At 34.4% G+C, this 16,960-nt stretch overlaps 1 protein-coding gene across 1 annotated transcript in view; it reads left to right on the top strand.

Annotated features, from left to right (window-relative positions):
- The window catches only part of LOC122424623 (contactin-6-like), a 314,935-nt gene that overhangs the window by 273,640 nt on the left and 24,335 nt on the right, over positions 1–16,960 (top strand). Inside the window, 4 exon segments of the mRNA XM_043442644.1 lie at positions 14,593–14,768; positions 15,119–15,236; positions 15,845–16,003; positions 16,127–16,276. Coding sequence (XP_043298579.1) covers positions 14,593–14,768; positions 15,119–15,236; positions 15,845–16,003; positions 16,127–16,276 — 603 coding nt within the window.

The raw sequence follows: 16,960 nt of genomic DNA on the forward strand, positions 1-16,960 counted from the left end.
TTAAAAAAAAAAAACACGCATATGCAAGCTTTTCAGTCTATGGATCCTGAATACTCAAAGAAAGAGTTTTTAGCAAATTCATTCAAGTCAAGAAAATGAATAGGGTAGGAAAAGGGGTGAGGGAGTGCAGAGGGGAAAAATAATCAACATAATTAATTGACTCTAATTTTCCTCTTCTGAATTTTATTTTCTTACTTCATCTTCCCTAAATCTAACATAGGGCTTCTCAGGTGGCACTAGAGGTAAACGAACCTGCCTGCCAGTGTAAGAGACAGAGATTCAATCCCTGGGTGGGGAAGATCCCCTGGAGGAGGGCATGGCAACCCCCTCCAGTACTCTTGCCTGGAGAATACCACGGACAGAGGAGCCTGGTGGGCTATGGTCTATAGGGTCACAAAGAGTTGGATACAACTGAAGCAACTTAGCATGGACGCACGCAAACCTAACATAAACATTCAGAAGGAAACATTTTCTATTAGGTCCTGTAGCCAGGCAAAATTAAAATTTTCTAATTTCATCTCTTATAAAGCTACGGAACACTTTAACTTGGTGTTTTACTACAACCCAGATAAAGTTACAGTTGGAGGACTGAGTGAACATTATCTATTTATAGGAAATATAAATATGATCCATAAATAGTCATTGCCTATTATGTATTAATCTCTTTGAAAGTGAGTTGTTGGCATATTTAATTCATTAAGCAGAATCTACAGTGCATGCTCTTTTTAAACATATGTAAGGCCCTGTTTTGATTACTTGCTAATACAGAAGATCTGTGTTTACATTTTATATTACTTTCTAGGGAATTTTTCAGTGTTACCTTGCATGATACTTAGACCTGTTTTTTCATTTAGACAACTTAAATTTAAGACAATTACCTTCTCCAGACGGTTCTTCATTTGTTTCTTTTACTCAGGGGTTCAGAGTAGTCTTTTAATATTTGCTTCAAATCATTTAAATATTGAAGTGGAAGATAAATGGGTAATGGTAACTGCAGGGAAATTATAATATATTGACCATGGTTACTTTGTGCATTGAAATTAAATTATACTCTGCCTGTGGTAGAATACAATATGAATATGAAATGCTGCACATAGATTTTAATCTGAAAACATGTGTCTGAGCAGATCATTTTGCACTGGCTAAGAGGATATAAAGCAACCAAGCCTACTGAAAGTATAGGTACAGAGAGGAAAAGTATATTAAATAAAGATTAAAAACTCCTCCATTTCTGTCTTGCTAGAGGTGGGGAATTAGACTCCATCACACCAATTTCCTTGTTTGTTTGTCTTCTCTGTAGGGTTTATTTCAGAGTATTAGCTTTGATTTCCCTGTGCTTGCTTTCCCTAAAGTTAGTAATTTTCTTGTTTGTTTGCTTAGTTTTCTATGGACCTGACAACAATTCGTTCCTCAATTCTATCTCTACTTTCTTCCTTTGATATTGACCTGCCTTTCTGTCAGGGAGCCTGGTTGCCTAAGCACCATTCCTTTCTCTTGACACACTTCCTCCTTTGAATAGACTGCATCTTCCACTGGATTTTTGAGAAAGAAATCAATAAAAATGTATTTTTTTGAGATCTTTCATGTTTGAAAAGGTCTTTACACTAAGCTTACATTTGACTGATGCTTTAATTGGAAACAGAATCCTGCATTGGAAATCATGATTTTTCATAAATTTGGTAATCTTACTCTGCTCTAAAAGCTGAAACCATTTTGATTTCTGACCTGCTGTTTGTGACATCTTTTCTCTCTCTCTCTGTCTAGAAGTCTTTTTTTCCCCAAGTGTCCCACAATTACATGATGATTGGTGTGAATCTATTTTCAGCCTTTTTTACAGGGCATTTGGTGCACTTTGTCATCCTGGAAGCTCATAGCTCTTTGGGCCCGGGATATCTTTCTAAGTAATAATTTACTCTATTTCTTTTTTAAAATGCCCATTTATAATAGATTTCCTAGACTGGTATTGAAGTTTATGAGTGTATGTATGCATGTGTGTATGTATCTACTCATCTATGTGTAGAATTTATTGTATTATATATATACATATATATATATTTAGATAGGTATAGTCTATCTACATGTTTATATGTTTTATATATGTATATATGTTATATATAATGTTTCTATATCCTCACATCCATTTTATAGCTGTTTTTGCTCTATGTTCTAGGATATTTTCTCAACTTTACCTTTCAGATTTTCTTTTGTATTTTTGCTTAAAAAATTTTTTTTCTAAGTGTCTTTTTATTTTCTGGCTATTCTTTTAAATAATATCTTGCTCTTTTCTTCCTTTCCTCTGGAAGTATTGCTTGTAGTTTTTTCTTTTTTCTAGTTTTTTTTTTTTTTTTCCTGCAAGGTCTCTCTTTTCCCAAACTACTTTCTTTTCTCTTTGTTTTAAGTCCTATCCTTTATTAAGAGGTGTTTGAAGATACATTGTGGAACTGTTGTCTGCTCATATTTAGATCACTAAAAATCTTACAGAAAGCTCTAATCAAGAGTGGGAATTTTGAATGACTTAACTTCGTATTTAGATGATCTGGTCAGGATATTTCTTTGGAGAACCCTAAGAAAAATACTGGAGTATTTTCTCTTTAGGCTCATCAGATTCCTAGGACAACTGTCCCTCACTTCCCTCCCAGGTTTCCTGTCTGGAGAGCAAAGGCCAAGCAGACAGCACTCTCAGAACTGAATTGGGTTACAACACACAAATCTCAGCACTCACTGTGTACATATTTCCTTAACTCCCTTATTTTCAGTAGGATTTCCCTGACCCTCAACTGTGCTTGGTGATAGGCAGCTCAAAGACCCTCTGTTTTATATTCTCTCAGCAAAGTAATTTGCTGGTCTTCTTCTTAGATGGGAAAATACTCTAGAAACCAAATAACATCCTATTCATAAATTCCAAAATGAATGAATACATAAAGACATGCTAAATAAGTTTTCTCTTCTGTCTTCCCACTGCCAACCTGTGACTGACCTTTATAGTAAGTCAATTAGAAATCATTCAAATTCATTACAGTTTCTCAAATTTTGTCTCCACTCTTGATCTCTGTTTTGGTGGATTTATATCTTAGAAAATAAATTTCTTTGGCATCATTTATTAGATGTTTATGAGGAACTTGAAATAAATACTATATACTCAATTATCATTACCAGTATATTGTACATCATATTTTTACTGTGATACTATTTTTCTCATCTAATATTTAGAAAAAGTCAAGTTTTAGCTATGTTTTGCTTAAACAAAATTTATCAAGTAAACTGGAAAGCACAATTTGGGAGATATAGGTCATGAACTCACCTCTTCCACTTGTACAGTAGATTAATTCCTTCTCACATTCAGGGATATTCTCTCTCTCTCTCTTTCTCCCTTTCTGTCTCTTTCAGCCTCTTTATTTCAAACCTCCCTCCCTCTCTCTCCCTCTTTTTCTCTCTCCCACCCCTTTTTTGTCCCTCTCCCTCACTTTGTCTTTTTCATCTCTATTATCCCCTCTGAGGTGTCATTCCCACCACTATACTCACATAATTTAAAAAATAGTCATTTTACGACCATGATTCACCCTATGGCTACTGCTATATTGGACTCTTCCCCTTTATACCAAAGCTCTTTTAAAAATTTGTCTGTATGAGCTTGCGTTTTTCAATCCTTCTTGTCCATTCTGTTTTGAATCCATGCAACCAGGCATCAAAATTGCTCTTAACATGGTGACTAGTAGCCTCCACAGTGTTTAGTCCAGTGGTCAGTTCTCAGTCTTCATCTTTCTTATTCTATCAGACTACTGATCACATTCTTCTTGATATACATTTCCCACTTCGTTGCCAAGACACAGTATTTGTCAGATTTTCCTTTAACATCTTGAGTCACTCATTTTCAATTTCCTTTGCTAGTTCTTCGTAATCTTATCAATTTTCTTAATTTGGAATATGCTAGAGAACCATCCTTGAATTTATTCTCTGCCATAACTACTACCATTCCCTTGGTAGCTCATCTACTCTCATTGTCTAAAATAACATCTATAAGCTAATTCCAAAAATGATAACCCAATTTAAGCATTTTTCTTAATTCCAAAATCCAACGAGCAATTAATCATATTCACTTATCAATTTGCTACATCCTAACACTGACCTCCTAATTCTCACTTCCCAAACTTGCTCCTCCATCACTGTATGAATGACAACTTATAATGACAGTTGCTCAAGCCAAATTCTTGTAGTCATTCTAACTCATTTTCCAAAAATGGCCTCAGCAGTCAAGATATGCAAAGAATTGAACCACTTTCCACCACTTCAATGATCAAATATTAGTTAAACTATTATTGTCACTTTCCCAAAGTATGTCTATAGAACAGAGACAACCAACTTAGTTCATTTTGCCTCCTGAGGACACAGGACAGTGTGAAGAGACACTTCTGATAGTAACAACTGAAGGATCTACTAACATAGAGTACAGGCCAAAGATGCTGCTAGATATTCTATAATGCACAGAACAGCCTCACCACTTCCCTCTGAATCCATTGACACATACATGCAACAAAAAATTATCTAGGCCAAAATGATGACAATATTGAAGTTAAGGGACTCACCATAGTCTCAAAAACATGAGTCTCAATTCCATCTTTGTCTCCCTTCTAGAAGCTTGAATATTCCTATTAAATTGTAGATGAGATTTTTGCTTCTTTTATGGAGATCCTAGGACATCCCTGGTGGCTCAGATGACAAAGCGTCTGCTTACAATGTGGGAGACCCACGTTTAATCCCTGGGTCAGGAAGATCCTCTGGAGAAAGAAATGGCAACCCACTCCAGTACTCTTGCTTGGAAAATCTCATGGACGGAGGAGCGTGGTAGGTTACAGTCCATGGGATCACAAAGAGTCGGACATGACTGAGCAACTTCACACTTCTAAAGGCTCTTCAGTTCAGTGTTGTTTTATTTGCTCAATCCCATTCTGATGTACACCTGGAAGACTGTATGGGTTCTGTACTAATTTAATGGTTTTGAATTAAAGGTTGAATAAACAATCAGTATAGTTTTATACTCATTAAGAGTTTCTACATCTGTCCTAAGGCGCACTCACTTCCTTCTCCAAAAGACATGAATCATCATACCGCTCAAGCTGTTAAATGGCCTAAATATTCCCAACACTACACATAATCTAATATAAAACATTAATAACATGGATAAACTTCTGTCCTGACTAGTTGAAGTAGCTTTGTCACACCAATATCAATCACAAATATTGTAAAAAATATTTTTTTAAATAAAAATCTCAAACAGAAATTTTGGTAGTCTCACAGTGCCAGAAGGATAAAAAGCTGAGCTCAGAATCAACCAAACAGAATGAGGTCAGCTAAGCAATTCAGTCTTAAATCAAGATACCTAAGGGACCATGCCCTGGTAATAAAAACAGAACAAAATTGTCCAGGACTTAAAGTCACTGACTGCAGACTCAATTTGATCAATTCCTGACTAGATTCTGCTCTTTTTCCAAATGCCTGCTTAAAAACTAAGTCTTCTTGGGGAAATGTAACAAAATGAAAGTATTTACATTTTGAGCCACAGTGCCTGATATTGCATAAATTGTTATTATCAATAGCTGGAGCCAGGACCAAATGACCCAAACCCAGAGAAATATCAGAAAATAACAAGACATCACAACTGATAGAAAGGTAGAAGTTGTTACACAAGGATTTTAAAATAATTGTGGATTATCTGTCATTTTAGTCATTAAATCTTGTCCAACACTTTGTGACCCATGGACTCTAGCCCGCCAGGCTCCTCTGTCCATGGGATTTCCCATGTAAGAACACTGGAGTGGGTTGCCATTTCCTTCTCAAAGGGGATCTTCCACACCCAGGGACCAAACCTGTGTCTCCTGCATTGGCAGACAGATTCTTTATTGCTGAGCCACCAGGGAAGCCCCAATTGTGATGAGTATGTTTTTCAAAAAGTGAACCAGATGGAGAATTTCAGAAGAGAAATGGTATGTATTCAAAATTAATTGGAAGTTATAGAAGTGAAAAGTGCAAAGGCTAAAATTAAGAACAAAATAGATCGATTTAACAGCCAATAGATATTGCAAAGAAGATTAGTAAAGAGGAGGATATATGAATCAAAAATATCCAGAATGGAAAAAAAAATGCAATAGGAAAGACAAAAAAGAACATAAGAAAGATACTGTTTATGGTGAATAGTTCTAACATATGTGAAATCTTGGTTCCAAAAGGAGCAGAGAGGGGAGAAATAAAATGAGGAATGGAGAATTTGAAGAAATATTTGCCAGAAATTTAAAAAAACTTTAAATGACAGCAATCATCTATTCAGGAAATCATATGAGCCTTACTAGGATAAACACAAAGGAAAAGCTAAATAAGCACATAGTAGTGAAACCAAAGGCGAGGAAAAATCACTCCAATAAAAAAAAAAAATAGCAAAGACATTTACAGGTAACATAACAAGAGAATTAAAAGACTCAAGAAGATAGTAGAAAGACCTTTTTAACTGTCTTTTAAATGATACAATAAAATTCTATTCCAAGAAAAGATATCCTCTTTAATGAAGACAAACAGAGATGCTTTCACACAAACAAAACCTCAGAAAATTCATCACTAAAATCTTCAGAAAAGAACATAAATAGAAGAAGAAATTAAAAGCAATAAGAAGAGTTAATATGTTCATATGAGACTAACTGAGATTCTGAGGATCCAAATTTAAAGTTTTAATTTCTAGTCTTCACAAGTTAACTAATAAGAGAAAATACCAGAGAATTTCATCACCTGTTTTAAGTGCTATTTATATGCTAGTTTCCTTTATATTGGTATCTTAGCAACATTTTCAATAATGTCATAGCCAAATAAAGGCAGAATCACATGTTTACAGAGGGAGAAAGATTTGGTGATTTTCTTAAGATATGTCAGTTTTTTGAGAGCAGTTGATAATTTCAGAACCACCTGAGCCATTATCATTCTGAACAACGTCACTGAAAGATTACGCTCACAAATGGAGATTTTCACTGAGTTAAAACTACAAAAGAAACAAACAGTGACCCAAAGTAATATTTCCTAGATGCTCAGGCAAGATCAATACATGATGGATTGCCATCCCTGGCTTGTAAAATTATACCAGAGGATCTTGATATGTAATAGTATGTTTGCCATTCATATAGGAACAAGCCACACTTATATTAAAAGAAATAATGCTAAACAATTCTGAGATACTTTGATGATAGTTTTCATGTCATCACCTGAGGTTCTCTTAACTAAAGATGTGTTCTGGAAACATCATTGTCTTTTTGACAATTTGAATTTAAGTAAAGCTCATCAAAAGCATTATGGATTTCATTAAGTCTTTTTTTTATACTTCTTAGGGGTAGGATTGTTATATCAAGCTGCTTTCATATGATACAAATCTCACTGAAATAGATTGAAAAGGGTAAATATTAAAATTCTGTTATTTTATGAATTCATTAACTCACGCCATTCATACTTAAAATAACCTTCAAAAAGTGGTCATTACTCTAAAAGCTGAATGGAAAAGGTGCCTCCCTATTCAGTATGTAAATATTCATTATCCCCATCATTTTCTTTCTTTCTTTTATTGTTACTGAAAATTAGAAACATGCAAAAAAGTAAAGAAGGTAGTATAAGGAACACCATGTACTCATCAATCAGGGCTGATCATTAGCAACTCATATCTGACTTTGTTTCAACTATATGCTCACCTACTTTCCCCAAATCCACCCAAATATCTCAAGGCAAATCATAAACATTATAATTCCATTTATAAATATTGCAGAATGTATTTTAAATGATAAGAGGATCTTTCTAACATAACAATAGACCAATTTTCTCATCTTAAATACTAAAAATTACTCCAAAATTTTTAAGAGTTAAAATTTACATGATTTTCTCATAAATATATATTTATATATGCATTATGCAAGCTAAATACACATACATATACATGTATACATGTATGTGTGTGTGTAGTTTAACTCTCTTTAACCATGAAAGAGTTTCTCATATTTCCAAATTTTATTTCTTAGAATTCTTTATATCTCAAGATATATTAAGAGGTGTGCATGAATTAAAAATGTTCCATATCTAGTAAGTGCAGGAAATCTAGAATTAAATAAATTTTTAAAAGACTTTTTAATGCAGGAATATTCAGAGCTTTTAATATGCTAAAATGTACTACGAAACTCTAAAAGCAAACAAAGTATACAGAATTAATTATAGTTGAATAGCCTGAGAAGTTCATCTTGGTTTATTTTTGAAGCATCACTAATCAGTAACATTTTACTGGATATGACTTTTTTTACTGAAACCCAAGCATTGGTGGCTTTATGACAATATAGTTTACATAGCTTGGACTGTCCTAAAATAGAAAATTCAGGTTCAATTTTCAAAACTTAAGGCAATATTTCTCAAAGCATGGACCTGGACTGACCACATCAAAATCAACTGAAGAAGCAACCTGTTAAAAATCAATTTCTAGATTCTCCCTGCAACCCTGCTGAATCAGTAATTCTTGTGGAAGCAGAGAAATTTACATTTTGAACACAGTCTCCAGGAAATTCATGCTAAATTTTTAAACTACTACTGCAGAATTTCTATAGATACTTAAGGAATAGGTAAGAAAAATATAATTATGTGAAATGAAAAGGAATAACTATCCCCCTGTTTTGTTTCAGAGAAAGTGCCTTAAAGAATTTCAAAGTTTTACAAATGATAGAGTCTAGCACAGTCGACATCCTTCTTTTTTAATTCATTATAATTCAGGCCCTAATTATCTCACTTTTCTACAAATACCAAGAAGTATTTCAGTGTTAATAATGAACTTCAGCTTACTGCACCTACTCTACCAGAATGTATGCGTTCCCAAGAAAAGAGTATACTAGAAGTGTGTATGTAAATCCCTCCACTCCACCAGAGTGCTTTGAATAGCTTTAAATTTTTTTTTCTCCAATGTTAGTTTCTTAAGAAGCTAAAATGTATGCAAAGGAGTCTGAACTTGTTAATGAACTAAAGCTACTCCTTGTTCTTTCCCTAAAATAGCATGAAAACTGTGTATGTTTCTTCTGCTCAAGAACCATTCTTCCATTCTCTGCAAGTGTGACTTTGTCTCTGTGGGATATTCACTTCTAGTTGAGATAGAACTGTGGCAGTTGCAGAAGGGAGCTCTTTAGATAGCATTAGCAGCCTTGTGGGTGTTGGAGAGCCACCTACACAGGATTAGGGCAGGTCCACATGTGGTGTGAGGACAGAATACAGTAGTTACAAAGTTCTTGTCCTTGCTCCCCCTCACACCCACAGGAGGGTACTCACAAGGAAACTGTACTCATATAATCATGCATTCCCTGTTTTGGATAACAAGTCTGCCTACATAGAAGCTTCTTCTTTTAAATATAATTCATTTTTTTTCACCCTACAAAAACTGGTATGTCTCTATGCCATTTATTCCCTCTGCTTCGTACTTCCAAGGCTTCTCATTTTATCAGCAATTTTTTAACAGGGCATCCAGGGCTGACTTCAGCATTGTGCAGCCCAGTCACACAGGATCTCGTGCTGAGTCTTGCCTCATGTTTGATCTAATGCTCTACTGTAGCTATCTTGAAATCCTTGATCACTTTGTTTCTGAATTTGCACTTTGTAAGTGAAAAATCTACAGGGACAGTGGAGCATGCACATAAGCAGAGGAGATATGCTGGGCAGAAGCACAAACAAGTTTTTCTGGCTCAGCAGCAGCTGCTTGTGCACAAACAGTCTCAGGTCTGTGCACCATGCAGGCAACGTTCATGCACAACAGGTGGTATCATGTACACCCGTGTGCCTCATGGGAGTGAGTCCTGAGAGCTGAGGCCCAGAGGAGGGTGGCGCATCAGTGATAAAGGTGATAATGGCAGCAGCTGTAGAAACATCAGAGGATGACAGCAAGGGCTTCAGGGGAGGAAGAGAATGAGAAAGTAGTCAATGTCAAGATCCATGGTGAGAGGTCAGCTACCCACCTGTCCTCAGAGGATGTCAAATGTCATTTGTGCAAATATTAACTCTTCAGCCCGAGCACCGGGACAGGATCCATCAGGGCCAAGCCAGTAAATACTGTCAGTAAAGTATTACGAAACAAAAGCCTACATATGGACAATGCAATGAAGCATATCAGAGATACATGAATTTTTCAAAGATTAGCATATATGATTTTGAAAATGTGTGCAACACTAGAAAACTAATATCCAGAGGCTTAGAAATAGATATTCAGATTTAAATATTAATTTACCCAACGGGAAAAATGCTACTTTTATACGAAGCTTCAGGTAAGCCAATTATTAATGAGTGTTTCTTCATAACTGAAAATACAGCAGTAGAATGAATGCCTAAACATTTTGGATTCTACAAAAACCACTAAGCCACTTTCAGTTTCTTGTGAAATCTTCACAAGTTACAGGATGTGTCCAAAGAATATAAGTTTCACTGATTAGATTAACATCTAAAATTAAATCCAGACTTAAGCAGAATGAATTTGTATGAAGAGTTAAATCTTTTTAGATTTCCTTGAGAATCATTATCTTTAGACATTCTAAGATTCAACATTTAAAAATAATTCATCGTAAGTTTATTCCAATATTGTCACACCTATAAAATACTCTCAAGAGTTCTATAACAAGTGCATCAAGAGAAACATGACTGCAAATTTTAAAAGAAAAATTTCAGAAAGCATTTGTTATTTTATATTTGCCATGAGTAACTGATGTCAATCACTTGAAAATAAAATTACTAAAAATGTGAATTCTGATGACCTAATAAATAGACTTACAGACAAGTGAGAAAACTCTCATGATCAATCAGGATTTAACTTTATTAATAAAGTATTATTATCTAATGAATTATATAAAATTGAACCAAAATATATTTTTTGCAATTTGTATGCTTATGTTGTTGCTCATGTATCACTGTTACTCTGTTACATTTTATAGGTAATACATATATTATTTTTAAAGCAAGGTTCTCCATATTTAGCAGAGTGCTTTTACCCTATTTTTCCAAAAAAAAAAAAAAATCCACATATTATGTAGCTGTCCCTAAGAACATCTAAAGCTTACATTTTGAGTCTCGTAATTTACAATTTCACTCCTTGTTCACTCTCCAACACTGCTTTCTGGCAAAATGACTGCCTTGTATTTACAAGCTGTATTTCTTCTTTACACAGATTTTGTGTAAATGCTCCTGCCTGCATAGTGAATAAAGTTACTTCTTCCTGTCAATTATGTTTACTTAGATAATTCTTATTTGCCTTTTTTGTGTGTGTGCTCAGTCATGTCCAATCCTTTGTTATCCCAAGAATACTGCAGTGTGTTGCCATTTCCTACTTTAGGAGATCTTTCTCACACTAAGATTGAACCTTGAGCCTCCTGCATTGGGAGGCAGATTTTTTCCCACTGCACTACCTGGAAATCCATTTACCTTTTACTGTCAACTAAAACAACTCTCTTAATAAAATGATCCTTCAGCATTCACTATTTTAATAGAATTATTTACTTCTAATATATGGCACTTATCACAGTTACAGGGCTTTCCTGGTGGTTCAGATAGTAAAGAATCTGTGCAATGCAAGAGACCCCAGTTCAATCCCTGGGTTAGGAAAGTCCCCTCGAAAAGGGAATGGTTACCCACACCAGTATTCTTGCCTGGAGAATCCCATGGAGAGAGGAGCCTGGTAGACTATATATAGTCCATAGGGTCACAGGAGTTGGACTCAACTCTGAGTAACTAACATTCTCACTTTTCATCATAGTTATAGCTATGCATTTCTGAGTATGATTTGTTTAATATCAGCTTGTTGCTTTAGATATAAACCTCTGTGAAGGCGCGCATTGCATCATTTTTATTTGGTGCTTTTATTCCTTCTCCTTTCATTGTTGTTCAGTCACTCAGTCATGTCCAGCTCTTTGCAACCCCATGGGCTGCAGCACACCAGGCTTCCCTGTCCTTCACCATCTCCTGGAGGCTGCTCAAACTCCTGTCCATTCAGTTGGTGATGCCATCCAACCATCTTATCCTCTGTCGTCCCCTTTTCCTGCCTTCAATCTTTCCCAGCATCAGGGTCTTTTCTAATGAGTCATGTCTTCACATCAGGTGGCCAAAGTATTGGAGTTTCAGCTTCAGCATCAGTCCTTCCAGTGAATATTCAGGGCTGATTTTCTTTAGGATTGACTGGTTTGATCTTCTTGCAGACCAAGGGACTCTCAAGAGTCTTCTCCAAAATCACAGCTCAAAAGCAGCAATTCTTCAGTGCTCAGCCTTTTCTATGGTCCAACTCTCACATACAGACATGACTACTGGAAAAAAGTATTTGACTCTATGGATCATTGTTGGCAAAGTAATTTCTCTGCTTTTTATTATGCTATCTAGGTTTGCCATAACTTTTCTTCCAAGGAGCAAGTGTCTTTAATTTCATGGCTTTGGTCACCATCCACAGTGATTTTGGTGCCCAAGAAAATAGAGTTCGTCACTGTTTCCATTGTTTCCCCATCTATTTGCCATGAAGTGATGAGAACAGATGCCATGATCTTAGTTTTTTTTAATGTTTCATTGTATTTCCTTTACTTAGCAGACAGCTGGAATTTGGTGGTTGCTCAATAAATATTACTTAATAAGTGAATTAATTAGTGAAAACATGTGAACATTGTAATAAATTATTTCTTATTCATGAAGTTTTAGTAATCATTACTATACTTCTGGTGAGTTATGTATATAGGGAATGATTTGTCTAATTTTGTCACTTTGTAGTGCCATAATTAGAAAGAGAGGCTTTCATTTTAATGTTTGAAAATTATTTTTAATTGCATGATCTAAAACTTTAAATCAGAGCAGTTTTATTCTACTAGCACATTGAATGATCCACCTCATCTTCTTATGATTGTAAATAAGATGTTAGTGAAATATTTTTTTAAAGATATTATAAGAAGGAAAATATTCCCTAGTTTTAAAAAGTATTATTGAAACCGTGATATTGTTTCTCTTTTCTTCCTGGGAGACCCGTGAAGAAGGCTTGGGATTAAGAATGGATTTAGCCCTAAAAATCATTCTAGAAATGTTTCCCCAAAAATAATTAGAATAAAAAGTGCATGCATCTAACATAATAAGGGAAAGAGTATCTTTAAAATATAAAAATAGGAAGATGCATCTGATGTAGATTGGTTTAGATTTTCTTCCATCATATTCAGAAATATAATATGTGTTTTTATTTTTCCATGATTCTTTTATTTATATGTACCTTAAAGCCTATGATTATTTCTTCCTACTTTTTTTTATTATTAAGATAACAATCACAACTTTTATTTTTTTTACAACTTTTAAAATATTAGAACAGTACTTAAACATTCTACTGGTAAAATACAGTGACAAACTCATCATATGAACATACACATTCAACTTCAGTGCTACTTTGATTTCTTGAGAAATACAGAGAAGCCAGAAGGAAAGGAAAGATTTTAGCCTACCTCCTACAAGGTTAAATTTTACCTTATGAGTGATCTTTAGAGAAAGAGATTTTCCAGGGTCCTAATTTCACTTTGCTTTAAAACTGTTTTGAAACTTCATGTACAATATTTTTAAAATATAATCTGCCAAAATTCCTAATTCTTAAATATTAATCCCTTAGAATATATTTTACTTTGGTAAAATAGTGCATATCTACATGCAAATGTGTGTCCAAGTTTTTTTTTTTTTTTTTTTCTTTATGGTTATTGAGTTGCCATCTTGGTAAATTCTTAGTGCGCTAAAATCAAAACTATGTAGTTTGGTATAAAATGTGTAAAAAATGATATCACTATGAGTCTATTTTAACCACAGAAATATAGGATTCCTGAGTCCAACTGGAAATCTGTTTGTGTCCTTTCAAATCGCCCTTTGAAACTGGTCAATGACATGATAGAACTTGTAGAGCAAGGATTGATATTGTGATGCATATTTCTAGAAGCAAATTTTTTATGATAGACGTGTAACTCTTAAATTTAAAAATCTGGATGAAAAATAAAAAAGTTACCCCTTTCCTATTCATGTTGCACTTTTATCTAAAATAAAATTCTTTTTATCACAACTATGTCAGAAATAGAATAAATATGTAGTATTCACATTGGCAAAATTATGATTATAAATCTTAATATAGTATGAACTATTGTAATTATGAACTAGGGAACACAATTTGTTTCTAGTACATGAAATTAACCAAATAATTACAGTTGTAACCATTTGGTGGGTTAAAAGGTTTTGCCTGGAATTTCAGAATAAAATAATAATAAAAATGGTGTGGTGCACTCTCTAGGTAGTGAATGTCATCTTTTGAGGTCCCAGGTTTCTACTTATTTTAATATTAAGTGTAAATGAGAATATGTCTTGAATTTTCTTACAATAGGCTATATTGGATAATGTAGAAATATTTGAAAAGTGGGAACATAATTTTTCTTATTGAGTATAGTAGAGCTTCATGTTGTACTTATATATTTCAAACAACAGCACAACCATTCAAAATATGTATTTTATAGCCATATGCTAGCATTTTATAAGCTTTAAAAACAATAATTTTTTTCTCAACAGAGCGGACTGTTATTACCGTTCCACCTTCCAAAATGGATGTTACAGTTGGCGAGAGTATAGTCCTACCCTGCCAGGTGTCCCATGACCCCTCCATTGAGGTTGCATTTGTATGGTCTTTCAATGGAGATGTCATAGACTTTAAAAAAGGAGTGGCTCATTTTGAGAGGATTGGAGGAGTAAGTTCTGAAATTTTTAAGTGCTTAATAAAGTGAATCAAGTCTTTTACATGAATCAACACTGTTCAAATTATTTTCCCCATATTTATTTGCATGGATAATCACTCACTGTTTACAAAGCTGCATGTGTTTTTGTTTTATGTCTTTCATAGGGATGCTTGTGTTCTAGATACAGTTATAATAAAGGGGGTAATAAAAGGGATCAAGTATGAAAAACTATAATAATAATGGTATATCTCCTAATTTCTGAAGGGCCTCATATTTCATATTTATCCAGCTTTAAAATTAAAAAAAATGAGACCTGCTGGGTGTCATTATGTTTTTATCTCTTTTTCCCTTTCTATCTACAGGAATCTGTTGGGGATTTGATGATAAGGAATATTCAGCTAAATCATTCAGGAAAATATCTATGCACAGTAAAAACAACTCTCGAAAGTCTATCTGCTGATGGTGATATCATTGTGAGAGGTGAGCATACATGGTGAAAACAGATGAGAGCACTGTTTATTCACAATCAGAGACAGTAATATGTGCATGGTAGATCTTTGAGTAACCACATTATGATAAAGCAGTAAAATAAACAGCACAATTTTTTTCCCTAAACTCCAAGACCCCAGGGTGTGACTATAGATATGAACATTAAATTGAGTAGGTTTTGTTTCTTTATAAGGAATGATCAGACTTAGCTAGCAGTATTGGTCCTTAAAACTTAGATATGCTTTCTATTCATAATAAACCACTCTTGTTTTTGAAGTTCTCCATATCAGTTGCATTTATTTGAATTAGCTTTAGACAGAGGAATGGGTAAAAATGATTCTCAATTTTTGAGATTAGCTCTCTATCAGATGATATTCAACCATCCCATGACTGGCATTTTCTAATCTTCAAAGGAAGCATTTCTAAATCAATCTCTCACCATGTAAGCTGAATTAATAGGGTTTTTTATCACAAGTAATGTGCTAAAATACATTATGTTCAATATTTTATTTTCTAAGCATGACAGATCAAATATCCTTGACCCAAATCCACAAATTTAATAATTTCTAATATAGTCATCATAAAACATATTTTTCAAGGTCCCCCAGGGCCCCCAGAGGATGTAAGAGTGAAACATATTTCCAGTGCTACTTGTCAACTAAGCTGGAGAGCAGGCTCCGATAATAACAGCCCCATCCAAATATTTAGTGTTCAGGCTCGGACGCCATTTTCTGTGGGTTGGCAGGCTGTTTCTACAGGTAAGTGATGCATGATTTTGGATGACTTTCTAAAACAGATATTTTGTTTTGTTTTAATTAAATAGTTGATTTTTTTTTAAATTAGTGCCAATTTAGTTACCTAAAGCATAACCTTCTTTTCAGTTCCAGAAATTCTCAATGGTAAGACATTCAATGCAACAGTGGTTGGTTTGAATCCTTGGGTTGAATATGAATTTCGTGTAGTTGCTGGGAACAGCATTGGGATTGGAGAACCAAGCAAGCCATCAGAATTGTTAAGAACGAAAGCATCAGGTAAGGTATCACTGTCTTCTAAAGATGAAGAAGATTGTTTATGATATATAGTTCCTAAAGATAATAAGTGAGAAGTCATGTAGCATTTTTGATCCACAATCAGAAGCAGTAAACCAGCGGCTCTTATTTTCCATTTTTATGTGCACAGAGCAATGTGTATTTTCTCCCAAAAAGCGAATTCAAAACAAGATGATTAAGAAGGCGTACCAAAAATTAGAATTTTTCAAAAGTTGTCCGCTTATCTTATCTATTTTCTAGCCAAAATCCAATAGAGAATCTGTAGATTTGTAAATGTAAATAGGTTACCACTTGTTTCATTAAATATTGTAGCCAAGAATTAACTAAGCCTGTTGGTACAGTCAGCCACACATTTCTATCTATCTTTCAACTCTGACCTAGCTTTGCAGCTTCAATGAGTGAAACCATAAATTTTTCCACATGCAAATGAGGTGAATGTTACACTCATTTAACAGAAGTGCTAACTGAGCATCAAGTGGTTCGCTGAACAGCAGAATACAAGTAGAACCTGCCTCAGAAATCATACCTTCTTAAACTCTTTTCAGTGGATCCTTTTTGTTCCACTTAAACTTTCACATCCAAGGTAACATTTGATCATCTCAATGAATGTAACCAAAATGTTCATATTCTTATCCAGTCACCTATGAAGGATCATGCTGCTGCTGG

Source organism: Cervus canadensis, chromosome 22 (genome assembly GCF_019320065.1).
Source record: "Cervus canadensis isolate Bull #8, Minnesota chromosome 22, ASM1932006v1, whole genome shotgun sequence".
Classification (NCBI taxonomy): Eukaryota; Metazoa; Chordata; class Mammalia; order Artiodactyla; family Cervidae; genus Cervus; species Cervus canadensis.